This window comes from Helianthus annuus, chromosome 8 (assembly GCF_002127325.2).
Source record: "Helianthus annuus cultivar XRQ/B chromosome 8, HanXRQr2.0-SUNRISE, whole genome shotgun sequence".
Classification (NCBI taxonomy): domain Eukaryota; kingdom Viridiplantae; phylum Streptophyta; class Magnoliopsida; order Asterales; family Asteraceae; genus Helianthus; species Helianthus annuus.
This window is the reverse complement of record NC_035440.2, coordinates 90287872-90308940: the sequence shown is the minus strand read 5'-3', so window position 1 is coordinate 90308940 and position 21069 is coordinate 90287872. Positions and strand designations below refer to the sequence as shown.

Sequence of the window (21069 nt, the reverse complement as noted above, 5' to 3'; positions counted from 1 at the left end):
TGTGGATCACAATTAAACTAAAATTTGCTAAGTTAAAATGAGCTCAAATACGTGAGTATTACCGAACACCATTGCGCGCAACACTGCCTACTAATTGCTACAATCGATACCCAAATTCAATTCTCACCTGTGGCATTTTGGTGGATTAGGTAATAATGGATAGAACTAGTCTCCTTGCAGAGGTACCAAGTTTTATCACGAGCCTACCCCGGTATTCGTCCCATCATGTGTTACACCAGAGAGTGTTCAGCTCTTGTGGTGATACAACGTCTGTCAAGTGGCAGTCGGCGGTGTGGTTTCCCGGGGGAACAGCCAAGCCAAACCTAAAACCAGCATGGGGTTCAGTTAAGACAACACAGTCTAGCTGAAGTTGGGCAACAAGACTCTCCAATTTGGAGAGTGCGGTAGCCTAATACAAGAAAGTCGTCGTTCCAAAAAAAGTCGCTACAACTGCCTCTCCACATCCGCCACCACCCCTCGCCACAATACTGCCTCCGTCCCCACGTCCATCTCCACCTTCGTCACTACTAGTTGCCATAAAAGCAAAAATAGCGGGTGAATCCATTTTAATACGCTTTATTTTTCTTAAGCAATCCTTGTTAATGTAAATCTATTTTACCCATTACCCAACCCAACATTTCCTAAGAGACTTGATTTTAATTGATATTTAGTTAGTTATAATAAGATATAAAGTTGGATAATGGAATGTGGCCAAAAAAGTGACCACGATGTAAACATCTCCATCCTAGCATCCAACCAAAAGCCCTATTAAAACTCAATTAAAAAAACCAACAACATACAACTATTCCATTGCTATCTTCCTTATATAATTATCCATAACACAAAGATCATCCATCACCCTATCCTTCTAGTTAACCACCTTTCAAGCCATGGCTGCACACACCAAGATCACCAACCGAGTTTCACCCGCGATGGAGCGAACCGGCCAGTGGTACTTAAACACCTAAAACACTCTCATTATCTTCATCTAATCAAGTTTTTCAAAAACTAATTATTATCATTTATTCTTACTCAGGGTTTTCTCCCAAGATATCCCAGCTGATATTCTTATACAAGTTGGTGAAGCAAAGTTCCCTCTTCACAAGGTACGATTTGATCACGATCCGATCCAACAGGTCGTGCATAGTAATTGCTCGACCCTTAAAATCCATAGTTTTTATTAGTCGGTTTTGCCATCCATAAGGGGTTGCAGTGCAGCTTGTTGCCCGTTTACCTGCCACTGTATTGTAATTGGATCCTAATTTCCTTAGTCTTAATGAAATAACAATAATTTATCATTTGATCACTTGATCAATAAAAATATATAGCTACTAATTAGTGATTAACTAATTATGTTATGTGATGTTATGACAGTTTCTTTTGGTAGCAAAGAGCAACTACATAAGAAGATTAATACTCGAATCGAAAGATCCTGATACGACGAGGCTAGATCTATCGAATATACCCGGAGGAGCTGAGATATTCGAGAAAGCGATCAAGTTTTGCTATGGTGTTAATTTTGAAATCACTGTACACAACGTTGCAGCTCTACGTTGCGCGGCTGAGTATCTAGAGATGACTGATGAGTACTGCGATGGCAACCTCGCTGGTCGGACGGATGATTTTCTTGTTCAGGTGGCGTTAACGAGCCTCTCGGGTGCGGTCGTCGTGTTAAAATCATGTGAAGATCTTCTTCCGATAGCCGAAGAGATCAACATCGTTCAACGATGTGTTGAATTGGCTGCTGCTAAGGTATCTCCCTCGTCGTCTAAAATTAGACTCATGGGATATTTACCTAAAAAGAGTTATTTTAAAATTTTAATGAATTAGACATAACACCGTCGGCTAAAACGGCTAGGAATTAGCCGACGGTTATATTTTACACACGTGTTTTGGCTTTATTGGTTGTTTTCATGGACTAAGCCTTAGTAAGCTCCTAAAATAAAAACCGGTGGTTGTTATTTGACGTTGTCTGATTCGTTGGTTTTGAATATTTTTAAAATGTTTAAAAGTCGATCTCTACTTTGTCAAACGTCTAAATGTCTATTTTCGTGGATTTCTCTTAGATCGTAAACAAGATAATTTTTTTTAACTGCGATTTACGGAGTAAAACCAAAACCCTAAGAATAACCGAATCAACATTTTGCAGGCGTGTAACGAAGCGAATTTTCCAAGCCGATCACCACCAAACTGGTGGACCGAAGAGCTATCGATCGTCCACATAACCTTCTTCGCAAAAATAATCGCATCCATGAAATCACGAGGCGCAAAACCTCTAACAATCGCTAGCGCGATCATAACCTACACAGAACGCGCGTTACCGGATCTAGTCCGCGACAGATCCGGTAACAGCGTTACTGCTTCCATCTCCATCGACACAAGCGCCCGAATCCACCAACGCGAACTCCTAAACGCCATCGTCTCCCTCCTCCCGGTCGAAACTCAACGCGCATCGTTCCCTATCAACTTCCTCAGCTGCCTCCTTCGCGCTGCAATCTTTCTCGAAAACGACGACGTTTGTAAGAAGCAACTGGAGAAACGGATATCGGCGATTTTAGAGCATGTAACTGTGGATGATCTGCTTGTGTTGTCGTACACTTTTGACGGTGAGAGGTTGTTTGATTTGGAGAGTGTACGGAGGATTATTTCTGGATTTGTTGAGAAGGAGAAGAGTGTGTCGGTGTTTAACGGTGGCGATTTTAGAGAACCGTCGTTGACGACGGCGATGCTTAGGGTTGCGAAGACGGTTGATGCTTATCTCGGTGAAATCGCGACGATACCGGAGTTGAGCATTTCGAAGTTTAATGGAATTGCTAATTTGGTCCCGAAAAATGCACGTAAAGTTGACGATGATCTATATCGCGCCATTGATATATACCTCAAGGTAATCACTTTCGTGCTACAGTTAGAATACTTCTAAGTCAAACCTTTTGGTTGGGTTTGGTTATGTATGGTAGCGGAAGTTTTTGTTTGCGTAAACACAAGAACACATGTTTGGTTTTTTAAAATGTTATATTAAAATATTATTATTGTATTTTCCAGGCTCATCCGAACTTGGACGAAATCGAGCGAGAGAAAGTTTGTAGTGTGATGGACCCATTGAAACTATCTTACGAGGCGAGGGTACACGCCTCACAAAACAAAAGATTGCCCGTGCAAATTGTTTTGCACGCGCTTTACTTTGATCAACTACAAATAAGAAGTGATAAAAACGGGAGGAGTACACCTACGCCAGATGCAATAAGTATGAGATCTCAGGTACAAGCCGACGTGTCATTGGCGAAAGAGAATGAGGCTTTGAGAACCGAATTGCTACAAATGAAGGCTTATATATCCGACATACAAAACAAGAATCAAGTGGGATCAACGTCTGCACGAATAAACCCAAAGAAGCCTACTTTCTTCTCGTCGGTGTCGAAGAAATTAGGAAAGTTGAATCCTTTTAAACATGGATCAAAGGATACTTCTCATATTGAAGATGGTAATGATGTGGATCTTACAAAGCCTAGAAGGAGACGTTTCTCCATATCCTAAACTCATTAGCCTTACTAGGTTAGTTGGTGTGGTGTGTTTTTTTTTTTTTTTAATATTGTTTAATTATTCGTGATTTAATTTGGCTTTTATGTATTGTTTTTGAAAGTGTATGTAAGTATAAAAGAGGTGTGTGTTTGTAGAAAATCAACCAACGGTTGTTAAGACGGTTCCAAGTACTTGTCTTTTGTTATATAGGTAACATAAAAATTTAAATGTCAATGTTTGTAACAACTTTTTTATATATGTAATATGATAACGTAATGTCAATGTTTGTAACAACTTTTTTATATATGTAATATGATAACGTGTTAGTTGTTAAAACGGTAAGCCTGACATTGTCTCATTTATACACCCTCTATCATGGAATTTCAATATGATAACGTGTTAGTTGTTAAAACGGTACACCTGACATTGTCTTTTTTTATACACCCTATGAAATTTCAAAAGGGACATCTCATGTTAGAATTACAAAGTGAAATATAACATAGTCGATAGTATTAATGATCCAAAACTAACAAGTGATGTCTCATTCCTAGCCTAATATTCGTCGGATATCTGTCTAGTAATTACCCGTCGATATCAAACACGCCTACAGATATTGGATATACCCATTAGGTATTTTTTATTCAATTATATTAAAATTCCACTAAAAAACTTGCCAAGTTACATCTTACCGTTCTATTTTTATTACAAGGATTCATGATCAATTGCATTCTACATACACCTACTCTTCAAAATTAATACAAACTAGAATTAAGCACCCCCGCGTCGCGGCGGGAGTGTAAAACCGTGTCAAATAGCACAAATGCCATACAACCGTCAGTAACCAACGCTAAAGTTGTTGCATTTTAAAGTGAAGAAATAGACCGAAACGTAGAAAATATATTTAAACGTAGAACATATATTTAAAGTTGTTACGTTTTAAAGCATACCAGAAGGAAAGTGTATTGCTAGTTTTATGAGATGTTACAATGTAATTTACTACTTAACTCTTAACATTAATAGTCCATGGTCCACGTTGCCCTTAATGTATCACATCCACATGCTCCCAAACCTAAACATGGCTGTTATGTCTAGCAGCCTTAAGTCACAAGCACCCTATCTCAATTGATAGCGAAACAGTTTTCGTGGATGTTGATCTTCGATCTCATTGCTTGTGCAGATGGTTTCGATCCCTGGTGGGTTGGAACCATGGGAGGACAGGGGTGACCTTTGTAAGTTGACGTTGTCAATATTACAAACCATGCCCGACAAACCTGAAGAACTAATAGAGCCGATTAACCAAGAGGAGAGCGATAAAGTTACGTGTGTTATTGCTGATGGTTCCATGGGATGGGCCATACGAGTGGCGAAGAAGATGGGAATTACAAGTGCAGCTTTCTGGCCTGCCTCAGTTGCTACACTGGCCTCCTTTTTGTCCTTTCGGAAACTGACTGATGATGGCATCGTAAACAAGATTGGTTAGAACGTATATAATTTAAGAGTAAACTGCCAAAATCGTCCCTGAGGTTTAATTTACATTTTTAACTAGAGGTGACAATTCAAGCTAGTTACTTAAGAATGGGTCAATTTTTATTTATGCCTTATCTTTGGTGGGTCAAATCAAAAGTTTTATCCAGTGTCGTATTTTGATTATCCAGTGTTGTAGGAATCGCTAGGCGTTAGTCGGCCAGTGGGGTACCGACTAGCGATTAATCGGATATGTAATTTTTAGTTTTATATGATGTATATACACACATTTTTATATGTATTTTTTAAATAGACATATTATAACACCTTCTTCAACCCATATTTACAAGTAGATAGGATTAGTTGCCAGGTTTTGGATTTTTGGCAAATTAGTCGGGATTTTTACAACCACGGGTTTATCTAGAAGGAGAACCCATTTAATGTGTTGAAATCAATTCTATTTTTATTCAAAGGTTTAGATTATTATTTTCATAAAACTGTTTTTGTATTCATAGTTAAGCTTGTATTTCAATATGTTAAATCCATTTTAAACCTTTTATTGTAGGCATACCTCTAAATGATAACATGATTCAGTTGTCTGAAACCATGCCACCCATAAAACCTTTGTAACCTCGGATGGGCGTGCTTCGAGGACTCAGCTACCGTAGGAGCTTTTTTTTCAAGTTGTGGTGCAGGCTGAAGAAGCCTCTAGATTGACGGAATGGTTTATATGTAACTCGTGTCATGAGCTGGAGGCTGCAGCATTTAGCCTGTATCTGCAGCTATCACCGATAGGTCTTCTTCTAGCAAGCAACCTAATACAACAATGACTATAGAATGTTATGGTTTTCAAGCTTGACCCTTCTCATTAACAATAACTCAACATATATAGTTACAAAGAGATCTATTTTTGGAGATAAATAATACAATAATGACTATACAATCCCTATCAGAATTAGTGTAATCTATTACAACCGACTAGCTGACCAGGCAGGCAACTTCTAGCAAGAAGACACCACCTGCTTAGCATGGCTCGATCAACAACCAGCATGTTCAACCAAACTCAGTTTGAAGAACTGGCACTTGTGGGTGGTGCGACCAGGTATGTAGGGGTGTTTATCGGTTCAGTTTACGATTTATGTGGTTTATACGGTTTTCAAAATTTTGTACTCTAAACCAAAAACTCAACCAAACTGAATTAGAAAAATGCAAACCGAATTATACTTAAATACCTTTTTTCCTAATTCATGTTCCTGTTTGTGTTTCGAATAGCAAGTCAGCAACTAACTTAAACCAAATAATCAAACCACACAACATATTAATAAAAGAAAGTTTCAAAGCAAAATAAAACAAACAAATTCATAAAATAGTCTTACACACAAACACAAAGTTAAAACTTCAAAAGACAGATCATAGAAATTAAACTTGGTTACATTTCTGTGGCATTTTCCCATATTATTATTATTATTTAATATATAATTAACTTAACGGTTTATTTTCTCCGAATAAACCAAGTAAAAAAATTGTGGAACCAAACACCGGACCAAAAGCCAAATTCACTATTCGTCTTTTCGGTTATGGTTCAGTTTACGGTTTTTATTTGGTTCACTGATTATCCGGATGGATATATGGAGAGTAGGCTCTAGTGGCAAAATCGTGAGTTGGGCGCCACAACAAAAGGTACTATCCCACCCTTCGGTAGCGTGTTTCATGAGTCACTGTGGGTGGAACTCTACTTTAGAAGGTGTCACAAACGGAGTCCCTTTTTTGTGTTTGCCATATTTTTCTGATCAGTTTCACAACGCGACTTACATTTGTGACATCTGGAAGAATGGGTTGGGGTTAGAAAAAGATGAAACGGGCATCATTACTCGAGGAGAAATGACGAGTAACGTGGAGAAGTTGCGGAGTGATAAAACGTTCAAAGCGAAGGCGTTGGATATTAAAAAGAAAAGTTACAAGTAGCTTCAGTAAGGGGGGTGCTCTCACAAAAATCTGAACACGTTTATTCAATGGATACTAAAGAATGATGCACATACCAAGGATTAACCTGAGTCTATGTGAACATGAATTTCTAAAACATTGTTGAGTGTATATTTTTATAACTGGGCTCAATGCGTCATATTAGGGTATGGTAACTAATATTTAAATGCAGTGTGTTGTAATGGGTGTTTTTGTTTGTAATAGCTTATAAGGGTCTTGATGGTAATGTCTAGATAAAGTGACTTGTAATTACTTGTATTTGTTACATTTTTATGTATTGTCTTGTATTAACTTTTTTCGTAGTTGAGCGTGACCTAGCGCCATCCACCACTATAACGCTCCATAGCGGTCGGGTACACCGCTCCCCGGGGCGCTATGGCTTCGAAAATTTGTTCCCCTCGAAGGCCATAACAGGTGTTTGTTGATTTGTTCAAGATTTTGAAACGTTGAGTAACGGTCAAAAACAACAAAAAATATTTTTTTTCTAACTATATATAATATATATATATATATAAATATACACACACATGCCCATATAATCAATTAAACTCCAAACTAAACCTATTCTATACCCAATCAACTCAACCAAAAACACTCTTTACAAAAGCTCTCCTTACCACAACGTCTTCGCCTTCGTCGGAAGATTCATTAATTGATTTACACCAAAGATTTTTTTCTTACGACGAAGCCGCGGAGGAGGAAAAAGTGGTTACGAGTGCGTGTTGGAGCCTATGAAGACGAAGATCATGAAGAAGGAGGCGACAACGGCGATGAAGACGAGTAGTATTAAGTATATTTTATTGCAATGTTTTTTTAATTATTGTAATGTGTTTTTAATTTAATGAAATATTATTTGTTTTTTAATTTTATAAATTTAGAGATTGAATAGAAAATTAAAAAAAAAATAGTAATTGAGTAATGATTGGTAGGGGTTATGGAGCTCCATCTACTATACACACATGTTATATAAGCCCCGTAACCCTCCACATTTCACTTTATTCCGCTCGATTCGAAACAATTTTTACGCAACATCTATAAATATAATAAAGTAAACCAATGTGTGACACGTGTCATTCATTGGATGCACCTATTTTTGGGTTTTCCCGCCTTTCTTTCATATTTATTTTCTAATTAATTTATCTTCTAATTTGTAGATAATATTAAATAGAAAAATGTTTATTTGATAATTATAACCCTTTTATTGAAATTTGAAAAGGGTTTCACGCTTTTTTGGATTTTATTAAAATTCATGACTACATTACATAATTATAAGTTTGAATATATATATATTTTTTTTTTGAACGACACCAATATATAAAAGAAAACCAGCGAAAAGCTGGACATACAAGAAGAAAAAAAACAAAGCCACCTACAGCCAAAGAAAACTAACTACATGTTACAGGAAGATATACTATGACAAGGATCCATTTTCCAATCTTCCCAGGTGCAACTCAAATTCTTCCCTCTATTCTTTACCCACCCGAATAGGGTAGTCACAATGTCATCAAAAATCCAGTCATCCCCTCTTTTAGTGCCTTTGAAAATTCTATCGTTCCTCGCTTTCCACGTGCACCACAAGGTTGTATACATAATCCCCAAAAGCGTTTTACGGCGTAACGCCGAATCGACCTCACCAATCTGACCCGCAGCTGCTCCAAATCCTCCCAACCAGTGAAGTCCCATTTGGCCCACAACGAGACCTTCCTCCAAGTCTTCCTCACCTCGGTACAACCTATAAAAACATGTTGCACCGTCTCTAAAGAGTTATGGCAAAGAGCACAGTCCCCAGACACGAGATTGACCCCCCTAGCCAACAGATTATCGGACACTGGAATTCTATTTTGGAATGCGCGCCAAGCGAAACAATTCACCTTGATGGGCACCCAATTCACCCACTGACAAACCTCACCAGGAGGACCGTACACGCAAACTTCCAAGAAATTTCTCACTGCTTTCACAGAGAAGCCTTCACCATTCCCACTTGTCCTTGTCCGACCCGAAATTAAACAAGGAAACCATCGAGGGAAGGTCTGACACTTCCGATTCCTCCAACAAAGAGAGTTTTTTTTTTCTTCCAGTTCCATGACACCTGAACCGTGCCCGAGTTGTCGCAAGAGACCCTCTCCCTTATAGAACATGACTTAACTTTCTCTAACTCAAAAAGTCGGGGAAATAAATAGCAAAACGGGATCTTACCAAACCACGCGTCTTTCCAGAATCTCGTATTATCTCCCACCCCAACCACCCTTACAAATAGGTCATTTAAGTTAACCCCAAAGCTGAGCAGATCTGCCCCAATCTTAACAAAATGCGCCCAAGGTCCTACCCCACATCTGTTAGCTTTTAGCCGATCCTCATAAATGCTCAGTCGATGAATGGAGCTTATACATCTAGCCCAAAGAGCCGTCGGCTCTTGTCTCCATCTCCTCCACCACTTGGCAATAAGAGCCAAGTTTTGCAACCTCAGACAACCCACACCTATGCCACCAAACTTTTTAGGCATAACGACCTTTCTCCACGCCACCCAGTTAACTTTGTGGGTGTCGCCCAGACCTCCCCAAAGAAATCGCCTTCGAATTTTCTCCATCTCTTCAATGACCTTCTTAGGGGCCCTGAACATAGATAGAAAATACAAAGGCAACGAGCCGAGCACCGCCTTGATTAACGTAAGTCTGCCTCCAAAAGAAAGGCACGCGGCCTTCCAAGAATTAAGTCTATTCTTCAATCTGTCTAAAATCGGGTTCCAATTAACCGACTTGCCCATATTAGCGACAATGGGTAAGCCAAGAAAGTTGAACGGAAGGGAACCCGACATGCATTTCAGAATATTCGCCATAACCGAAACCTCCGTTGAACTAACCCCGACGCCAAAAAGCTTGCTTTTGAAAAAATTAACTTTCAAACCGGACGCTAGGTGAAAACACCTAAGGATCCTAGCAAGATTCATATGCCTCCCACTCGCCTATAAACAAGGCGTCATCAGCATAAAGAACGTGTGAGACGATAGGGCCGTTATTGGGTAGAGAAATACCCTTGAAAACTTTGATTTTAATAGCCTTCTTGAGCATAGCGTTGAGGCCTTCCATGGCTATAAGGAAAAGGTATGGAGAAAGGGGATCCCCTTGTTTAACCCCCCGCTCGAATCGAAACTCCGAAGTGGGAGACCCGTTAACGAGAATCGAGGCTTTTCCCGAGGACAAAATGCTAGAGACCCACATCCTCCATTTCGCTCCAAACCCCATGCTACCCATAACTTCATCGAGATACTCCCAGTTCACCGAGTCGAACGCTTTGTCAAAGTCCACTTTAAAAAGCATGCACCGCTTTTTCTTCGCTTTGACCCAAGCAATTGTCTCATTGGTAACCAAATGCCCATCCAAGATATTTCTGCCCTCAATATATGCCGATTGCTCCGGACCGACAATTTTCGCCATCACCTGTTTAATTCTTAAAGCAAGTAACTTGGAAACCACCTTGGATAAACATCCAATTAAATTGATGGGTCTGTAATCTTTCAGCGAAGTCGGGTCCTTCACCTTAGGAAGCAAAGAAATAAACGATGAATTGCACCCATTGTAAAGAAGACCATTCACCTCAAAGTCCTTTACAAAATTCATAAAATCCTGCTCAATTACCTCCCAAAAATGTTTAAGGAATTTAAATGTGAAGCCGTCAGGACCCGGTGCTTTATCATTGCCACATGCCCAAACTGCTCGTTTGACTTCATCGACTGTAAAAGGACCCTCTAAACCAGCCGAGTCCTCCACTGATAAAGATAATAAATCGAGATCTCTTGGCTTCGGCCTCCTCAATCCAGCTTCTCTAAACTTTTCACCAAAAAAGTTGAGTACTTCGTTTTTAATTATACCTGGATCCGTAACCCAATTTCCCTCAATAGATAGACCATTTAATCTAGAACGTACCAAGTTACCCTTCAAAGTACCGTGAAAAAACCTGCTATTCTCATCTCCCTCCACGTCCCATTTAACCTTCGCCTTTTGAATTAAATCTAAACGCTTAACGAAGTTCAGCTCCTTAATCCTTTTTTTGGCATTCATCCTTTCCAGCCTTTCAGCATCCGTAATTGACCCGCATTCAGCTTTTAACTCCAGCTTAATGATATTAATTTCAAGCCTAGATTTTTCAGCCTCCTCTTTGGCCACACAAGACACCCTCCATCTTTTGATATCATCTTTTAGCCGCTTTAGCTTTCTCATAACAATCACCTCAGGTGGTCCAGAAGCAACCGGACTCGCCCAGGATAATTCAACCACTTGCTTCAAGTCATTAACCAAAAGCCAAGAGTTAAAAAATTTAAAAGGAATCGGCCCAAACCTATGCTCTTTGCCTTCGAAAACAATCGGGCAATGATGAGACAGGTAGCGGGGTAATGCCGTGATGTTTGCGAAAGGCCAAAGATCCATGAAAGCCTTGCAAACCATAATACGATCGATCTTGCTAAGCCTCCTCCCATCGTCGCTCATCCACGTGAACTTGTGACCTCCCAGATTATATTCCAGCAAACCCGCAACAGAAATAAAACTATTAAAGTCAGACATATTGGAGTCAATACCCGAGGCAGGAAAACGGTCTTCTTTATGCCTAGTTTCGTTAAAATCCCCAAGAAAAACCCATAACCCTTCACCTCCACTAATCAGATTTAAAAGCTCCGACCAAAGGGCCTTTCTATCCACCGCACACGTACTCGCATAGACATTGACAAAGTTAAGAAGCTGGTCAGTGCCTTTCCACTTGCCCGTGAGAGCAATGAAATTTGGATGAAGCACTTCTCCTGATTTCACGAACACCCGAGGATCCCAGATGCAAAAAATACCCCCTGATCTCCCAGAAGCTCCCACCGCAACCGAGTCTAAAGAATTATCGCCCCAAATTCTCCTGAACGGAATATCTTTGGGATTCACCAATTGAGACTCTTGACCACAAAACAAGCTGATATTATGAGACCTCACCAGGTTACGTATCCAATCGATTTTATCCACACCCCTCTCACCGATCCCTCGACAATTTAATGACATGAAATTCATCTGACTAACCTCTTCTCTCCCTCTCCCAATATAATCGATCTTAAATCCGCCTCCGTGCCTTCCATATCTAAACCCATCGCTGCCCCAACAGTTACAGTTTTCGAAGTTTCCAAACCGACCGAATCTGCCGACTCCAGAGGCCCTACAGATGACGAACCTCTTCTGAACTGCGACGACCTATCTTCTCTTGTGACGGATCTGGCTTTCCTTTGAACTGCCCCTCTGATAATATCCCGACCTCTCATTGACGCGAAATTGCAAATCCCATCGCTCACAGATCTTCTTTGCCTTAATAATTTTGTGTCTAACTGCGTAGAGGAATGTGTAGGTAACTTATTTAAGTCAAATTCATTTAAATTAGTTTTCTCCATTGGGCTATGTGATAGCCCACCTCCTAAGACATTATCAACTTCCGTACTAACGAATTCAGAAGGCCCATTAGGATGACCCACACTTGAAGCCAATAGCCCACCAACACAATTGTTTACACCAACTGGCCCACCATCCATATTACCAACTCCTGACAAAGACACCTCGGGCCCCACATGCAAAGTAGCTTTTTTACCTTTTCCCACATCCCCTGGAGACGTAATAATGCCTTGAGAAGTCTTGGAAGAGGAAACGTCCCCATGCGCCTCGTCCTCTGTTGCAATCAACTTTGGGGAGCGAGCCTCCCCCATCTCGCTTCCCAACCCACCGGTGCCGGAGTTACCAGCCTCAGAACTGCCCGCGCCTACCGCCATAACCGTTTCCGGCACCTCCGAGTTATCCAAGGAATCCTCATACTGTGATTCGTCATCCAGCGTACCCATAAACTCCTCTTCACTCAGATTATCATCGCCCGAATCTGAAACCGACTCTGCACCATTGAAAATCGGTCTCCACTCCTCGTGTTCTTCTACCGCCCATGCCGTGAAGCTATATTTACCGCAAGTAATTTCGAATTTCCGATCAATGGTATCTAGATGATTCACCAAGATACATGCTCTTGCATGAGAGATATTAAGATCTTCTTCAGAGCAGTCATAAGGCCATAAAGCTCTTCCAAGTTTCTCACAAACTAACGAGAACACGGAGGGGCACCTACAATGTAACGGAACACCGAAAATTTTGACCCAAGCTATCCGATGAGATTGCACAAACGTATCATCCCACCACCTCACCCAGGCAAACCACTTCGACCAACTGTCCACATACCCTGTAAGGAAGTTTTCCCCTTCCTCAAAACTCTTAAATTGAAGCAAAATGTTCAAACCCCCCAACTACTTGGTCTTACAATCGAAAATCCCGTCCAACTTTAGAAGAGTGAGGAGGTCCGAAAGGACCTCCACATCCTTTACCTCTGCCACTAAAGCATGATTAAGCCAATTTTGTAGCCCTGGTATGACCTGCTCAGGAACGGTGGTGTGAACCGACTCCGCTTGAACCTCCTTGAACTGCCGTTGAGCTACCTCAACCCGTCCTTTGGTAATGTCAGCAAATGAAACAGCCCCAAACTTAGTCTGAGTAGCCATCCCCGTCACCTTCACAGCCGTCTTCGCACTATCGTATGCATGAACACCTACTCTAGACTCCGCGTCTATCTTTCTGCCTTTCTCTTCATATTTGGAAATGTTCGCTTCCAGCTTTAAACCTTTGAGTACAATCCCGTTGAGATCCATCTCCAAAGCACAAGTGTCTTTGACGTTAAAGAACCTGGCAAACCCAAAGCATTTACCCCTGCTGTTTCTCTTCCTAGGTATAAAAACATCAGCTATTTCTCCATAATCTTTGAACACCATCCACAGATTTTTGGCAATCCACCCCTTCGGAAAATTAGTGATGTAGTAGGTTGTTGACAATCTCTTGATGTTCTCCCAGTCTTCATAGCTTCCTCTTCCAGGCCCTCCTCCTTGTCGACGTTCCATTTCGACCAATATATATGTCAAAATTAAAAATTATTCTTCAAAAATTCAGTAACATCCATGCTCTATATATACATTTAGAAAAATGTTAATACTTGCAAGTAATACTAAATAGAAAAACGTTAACTGAATACAAAAAATATAGGATATCATCAAATGTATATCGATTACTTAAATGAGCATACACATGCATGGGCGGTGATAAGGGTGTGCGGGGAGGACCACCGCACAGGGTCTGTGATTTCGAAGGGCACGTGTTTTTTATAAAGAAAAAAAAAAGAAAAATCTATGTTAATTTTTTTAAAATAGCATACAAAACATGCTCTTAGTGAGCCCAATACCCATTGGCATTAACTTTAGGGCATGTTTGGCTAAGTTTTCTGAAAAAATTTATTGACTTATTGGCTTTTTGAAAAGTCATAATCTACAAAATGATGTTTGACAATATGGGTGTATGTGAGAGGAAAAAAAACCAATAAGTCAATAAGTCACTCCATACTGACTTTTCCAAAACCCCAATAAGTCTATAAGTTGTTTCAGAAAAAAATAACCAAACATGCTCTTACTTAGCCCAATACCCATTTTATTTTAAAATTAAATAATAATATTAAAACATTACGAAATAACATATTTTTTCGAGCTCAAACAGGGTACATGAATTCTTACAGACGACTCTGTACACATGTATGAGATTTTTTTTACTATTATTGTTAGTTTCATTATTTATCAAATATATATAAATGTCTCCGTCTTTGATTTGCATTTACAAGAAATATTTATTATATAGTTTAAATTGTTCAACCCGTGTAACACACGGGGAACTAACCTAGTTCATAAAATAAACACGAAAACATATTATATTTGACCAGACTCGTTTCCTAAAAAAGTTTACGTCGAAACATACACCAACTCGAATTTAAACCGAAACGTACGTAAAAATATGCATGTAAAAATGGTTTTTAAAATGAAAACGTATTATATTTGACCTGATTCATTTCCAGAAAAAGTTTACGTCGAATCGTAGACCAAATCAAATTCATACCGACACGTACATAAAAATATGCACGTAAAATTTTGTTTTTATTTTTTAAGTAAAGGAGGTGTAGGGGTAAACTCGAAACAAATTATTAGTAAAAAACTTAATAGGTTAAATACGTTCGTAAAATCGTGCCAAGTAGCACCACTGCAACTACCACCAACATCAGAGGAGCTCGTCAAAATAAAATAAATAAAAAAGGAATAAATAACACTGAACGAAAAAAAAGTAAAATTGTTAAACCACGCACGCCCGTTGCACCATGTTAATGCGAAAAATTAGATCGTAACGTAAAACATAGAAAAGTATAACTAAGTCGATATAGGACCTGCGTGTTACGATAAACTTGTCAAACAGAGAAAAATAGACGGGTTGTGACGGGCCTGCCAAACGGGAAAATGTAGACGAAAAAAGGTTGAACCCCACACGCACGTTGCGGCGTGTTGACTCGCAAATTTAGAACGAAACGTAAAATAAAAAACTTACGAAAGATAAAAGTATGAGGGACTAAAGTTGAACATAAAAAAATGTTTGTTTTAAATTGCAAAAATGAAAAACTTTGGGTTAAAAGTAAAAAATCAATTTTCTTTTTGAAAAACATCATATGTATAGAGTACATGAAGCAACAACATGTTGGTAATTTATAGAGCGGTAATAAGTTTTTTTTTCTTAAAAACACCCTATGCATTAGGTACAACAATATGAACAATACGAAGAAATTGCTAATTTATAGTGTCGATATAGGTGATATTGATATTGTGGCAATACGTTTCGTCCTATGTAGCAATATTAAAAAAACGCCGTTAAGCAAATTAAATAAAGTATTAATTCGTGAAATCAAATGACGTCGAAACCAATTAAATGAAAAGCTATACTCGGTCATAACTCATAATCAAGTCGTACTCAGTCTCAACATATCTTTAATTTAAATCTGGTATACGTTACAAAGATTCGGTTCAAGGAGGAACCACTACCAGTTGCGAGAACCATGAGAACTCCTCCATCCAATAGAATTTTAACACATCATCTGTAATCATTTTAATTCAAAAGGGTATTTTAGCCTTTTTTGCTCAATGTCACATCCACTATCTCTTATCTCTAAAACTAGGTTATCACCCGCGAACTTCGCGGGTAGAAAAATTTACTTTATATTAATCGAGTTATGTCATTAAATAAAATAAAAATACATGTTTTCAAACGTAACTTTTTTATAATTGTTTTGAATTGAAAGTTGTAGTCAATGGGTTGCGAGTAAGGTCAGAAACTTCGGGCAAGAACCGGAGGTAGAAACTTGCCTCTCTGAACGACCCATGAAACAAAAAAAAAAAAACTTTTCTTTTTAATAATAAAATATACACATGAAGTTGTTCGAACCTGCAAAAAAACTCATTTAATTAAATTTAGAAGTAAATTAAAAGTTTAAATTAGAAAATATAAACAACAAAAACTTTATTCATTAAAATATACACATGAAGTTGTTAACCTGAGCTTCACCAACATCTCTGCATCATCGACATCGCAGAGTACATCCAAAATCATTTAACATCCTAAACCTGTAACAACCACCCAGATAAGAGACTTAATCTTCCAAGTACCTCGAATGGTTTGTCGGATCATTCAAAATCCAGTATGTTTAACGCAACTTCATAGCTCTATGAAACAATCGGCTCTGGATCTTTGGAGAATTCCTCAAATAGAGATATACATTGGTCATCTACAAAAATGGTTTATTAAGGTCAGAAACATCAAGTTTTTCATAAAGTGTCCCGAGTCAACCTAACACAGCCGTTTTGACCCTAAAAACCATGTTTGGCTACCTACCCAATATAGTCCATTTTCCACAAAATATTATTAAAAAGTATAGTAGATTTTAGAAGCATTGTTACCTTATATTTTTGGTTTTAAAAATGTGGCAACTCTCTCTCTATCCTCTTTTCTCTGTATTAAATTATTCTTTTTTCCTTTTCCTTTCAGTTTTTCGTTCAGAATATAATTCAGATTATAACAACCTCTCATTTTTTATACTTAAATGTGAATCTAATTGTTCAAACTTATTTGTCTACAATCAACAAAATCTCATATAACCAGTAATTTCATGCACAATCAAAGGTGTCACAATCAAACACAAACATAATTCAATCTACACATTTCTCAAAACACAATCTCTAACATCACTAACCTGTAGCAATTATTCAAAACCCTAACTAATGTGTTGTGCACTCACTAATATCTGCTACACATGTCTCACTTATTCATCTTCACAACTTCAAACACATCTTATCTAACACCTTATGCCAATCAACAAAATCTCATATATACATAAACCTTGAATATTACTCAAACACATCTTATTTAATGAATCAAAATAAAAACACATAAACCTTGAATATTACTCAATTTATGACTACTATCCCACAAAACAAAACTTTGTCAACAAATTATACTAACTTATGCAATGGTAAATCATAAAAATAACAAATTAATTTAGATGATTAGCCTTGCAGAAAACCCAAATCGGGAAAGTTTACCAGAATCGTTAACGAAAAAAATCAGACTCAGATTGGGTTACTCAAGCGAATATTAATCACGAAAAAAAATCAGACTCAGATTGCCATTACTTCAAAATTTAAATTTAAAATAATGATTGAATTCAAAATTTAAAATTTAAAATCTGATAATCAAATCACTAATATCCAATCCCGTAAATCAAGCAAACTTATTAGAAAAGTCTAACCTTTCAAATTTAAATTCAATATACAGATTCGAAATTTAAAATCAAACACATTAATGTCAAACTTTCAAATCTAATAAGTTCTGTTCAAACTTACTTGTCTACAATCAACAATATCTCATATAACCAGCAATTTCATGCACAATCAAAGGTGTCACAATCAAACACAGACATAATTCAATCTACACATTTCTCATAACACAATCTCTAACATCACTAACCTGTAGCAATAATTCAAAACCCTAACTAATGTGTTGTGCACTAACTAATATCTGCTACACATGTCTCACTTATTCATCTTCACAACTTCAAACACATCTTATCTAATACCTTATGCCAATCAACAAAATCTCATACATCAATCAGCAATACAATGCACATTCAAAGACCTCACAATCAATTTCAAACATCAATCAATATACAAAATTTCTCAAGGCACAAATTTTAATATCACTAACATAATGCGCTACTACTCAATAATGTGTCGGTGCCATGAAAAAACATCATAACCTTAACTAATGTGTTAACTTACCAAGGCTCAAGGCTGTATATTTTCCCAATGTTGTTTGTCCGACGCATCGTCACAAATCTAACAACCGAGTCAATCAAATTATTAGTTAAAACCCAATAAACAAAGTATACTAATATCCAATCCCGTAAATCAAGCAAACTTATTAGGAAAGACTAACTTTTCAAATTTAAATTCAATTTACAGATTCGAAATTTAAAATCAAACACATTAATGGCAAACTTTAAAATTTAAATTTAACATAATAATTGACTTCGAAATTGAAAATTTAAAATCAAACAAAATAATGGTTTATTCCAAAATTTAAATTTAGAATAATGATTAACTTCAAAATTTAAACTTCAAAATTTGCTATGGTGTTAATTTTGAAATCACTGTACACAACGTTGCAGCTCTACGTTGCGCGGCTGAGTATCTAGAGATGACTGATGAGTACTGCGATGGCAACCTCGCTGGTCGGACGGATGATTTTCTTGTTCAGGTGGCGTTAACGAGCCTCTCGGGTGCGGTCGTCGTGTTAAAATCATGTGAAGATCTTCTTCCGATAGCCGAAGAGATCAACATCGTTCAACGATGTGTTGAATTGGCTGCTGCTAAGGTATCTCCCTCGTCGTCTAAAATTAGACTCATGGGATATTTACCTAAAAAGAGTTATTTTAAAATTTTAATGAATTAGACATAACACCGTCGGCTAAAACGGCTAGGAATTAGCCGACGGTTATATTTTACACACGTGTTTTGGCTTTATTGGTTGTTTTCATGGACTAAGCCTTAGTAAGCTCCTAAAATAAAAACCGGTGGTTGTTATTTGACGTTGTCTGATTCGTTGGTTTTGAATATTTTTAAAATGTTTAAAAGTCGATCTCTACTTTGTCAAACGTCTAAATGTCTATTTTCGTGGATTTCTCTTAGATCGTAAACAAGATAATTTTTTTTAACTGCGATTTACGGAGTAAAACCAAAACCCTAAGAATAACCGAATCAACATTTTGCAGGCGTGTAACGAAGCGAATTTTCCAAGCCGATCACCACCAAACTGGTGGACCGAAGAGCTATCGATCGTCCACATAACCTTCTTCGCAAAAATAATCGCATCCATGAAATCACGAGGCGCAAAACCTCTAACAATCGCTAGCGCGATCATAACCTACACAGAACGCGCGTTACCGGATCTAGTCCGCGACAGATCCGGTAACAGCGTTACTGCTTCCATCTCCATCGACACAAGCGCCCGAATCCACCAACGCGAACTCCTAAACGCCATCGTCTCCCTCCTCCCGGTCGAAACTCAACGCGCATCGTTCCCTATCAACTTCCTCAGCTGCCTCCTTCGCGCTGCAATCTTTCTCGAAAACGACGACGTTTGTAAGAAGCAACTGGAGAAACGGATATCGGCGATTTTAGAGCATGTAACTGTGGATGATCTGCTTGTGTTGTCGTACACTTTTGACGGTGAGAGGTTGTTTGATTTGGAGAGTGTACGGAGGATTATTTCTGGATTTGTTGAGAAGGAGAAGAGTGTGTCGGTGTTTAACGGTGGCGATTTTAGAGAACCGTCGTTGACGACGGCGATGCTTAGGGTTGCGAAGACGGTTGATGCTTATCTCGGTGAAATCGCGACGATACCGGAGTTGAGCATTTCGAAGTTTAATGGAATTGCTAATTTGGTCCCGAAAAATGCACGTAAAGTTGACGATGATCTATATCGCGCCATTGATATATACCTCAAGGTAATCACTTTCGTGCTACAGTTAGAATACTTCTAAGTCAAACCTTTTGGTTGGGTTTGGTTATGTATGGTAGCGGAAGTTTTTGTTTGCGTAAACACAAGAACACATGTTTGGTTTTTTAAAATGTTATATTAAAATATTATTATTGTATTTTCCAGGCTCATCCGAACTTGGACGAAATCGAGCGAGAGAAAGTTTGTAGTGTGATGGACCCATTGAAACTATCTTACGAGGCGAGGGTACACGCCTCACAAAACAAAAGATTGCCCGTGCAAATTGTTTTGCACGCGCTTTACTTTGATCAACTACAAATAAGAAGTGATAAAAACGGGAGGAGTACACCTACGCCAGATGCAATAAGTATGAGATCTCAGGTACAAGCCGACGTGTCATTGGCGAAAGAGAATGAGGCTTTGAGAACCGAATTGCTACAAATGAAGGCTTATATATCCGACATACAAAACAAGAATCAAGTGGGATCAACGTCTGCACGAATAAACCCAAAGAAGCCTACTTTCTTCTCGTCGGTGTCGAAGAAATTAGGAAAGTTGAATCCTTTTAAACATGGATCAAAGGATACTTCTCATATTGAAGATGGTAATGATGTGGATCTTACAAAGCCTAGAAGGAGACGTTTCTCCATATCCTAAACTCATTAGCCTTACTAGGTTAGTTGGTGTGGTGTGTTTTTTTTTTTTTTAATATTGTTTAATTATTCGTGATTTAATTTGGCTTTTATGTATTGTTTTTGAAAGTGTATGTAAGTATAAAAGAGGTGTGTGTTTGTAGAAAATCAACCAACGGTTGTTAAGACGGTTCCAAGTACTTGTCTTTTGTTATATAGGTAACATAAAAATTTAAATGTCAATGTTTGTAACAACTTTTTTATATATGTAATATGATAACGTAATGTCAATGTTTGTAACAACTTTTTTATATATGTAATATGATAACGTGTTAGTTGTTAAAACGGTAAGCCTGACATTGTCTCATTTATACACCCTCTATCATGGAATTTCAATATGATAACGTGTTAGTTGTTAAAACGGTACACCTGACATTGTCTTTTTTTATACACCCTATGAAATTTCAAAAGGGACATCTCATGTTAGAATTACAAAGTGAAAT

General features: G+C 38.2%; 1 protein-coding gene and 2 long non-coding RNA genes across 4 annotated transcripts; 2 read left to right on the top strand and 1 right to left on the bottom strand.

Annotated features, from left to right (window-relative positions):
- The first annotated feature begins 720 nt into the window (after positions 1-720).
- On the top strand, positions 721-20849 carry LOC110873357 (root phototropism protein 2). Of its 2 annotated transcripts, XM_022122275.2 has the most exons (6): positions 791-952; positions 1037-1106; positions 1375-1510; positions 18568-18809; positions 19207-19941; positions 20100-20849. In XM_022122275.2, the coding sequence occupies exons 1-6, from the start codon at positions 891-893 to the stop codon at positions 20589-20591; spliced, it is 1737 nt and encodes a 578-aa protein (XP_021977967.1). In that variant the 5' UTR covers positions 791-890; the 3' UTR covers positions 20592-20849. The 2 variants fall into 2 exon arrangements, with proteins under 2 accessions (XP_021977966.1, XP_021977967.1); XM_022122274.2 differs by lacking the exons at positions 18568-18809; positions 19207-19941; positions 20100-20849 and adding exons at positions 2150-2884; positions 3043-3798 and having other exon boundaries at positions 721-952; positions 1375-1752.
- LOC118480896 lies at positions 4575-6816 on the top strand. The gene is made up of 2 exons (XR_004864139.1): positions 4575-5067; positions 5549-6816. It is a non-coding gene; the product is annotated as an uncharacterized LOC118480896 (long non-coding RNA).
- LOC110873359 lies at positions 16379-18372 on the bottom strand. The gene is made up of 2 exons (XR_002555090.2): positions 18215-18372; positions 16379-16665 (listed from the first exon to the last, which is right to left on the bottom strand). It is a non-coding gene; the product is annotated as an uncharacterized LOC110873359 (long non-coding RNA).
- Positions 20850-21069: the final 220 nt, after the last annotated feature.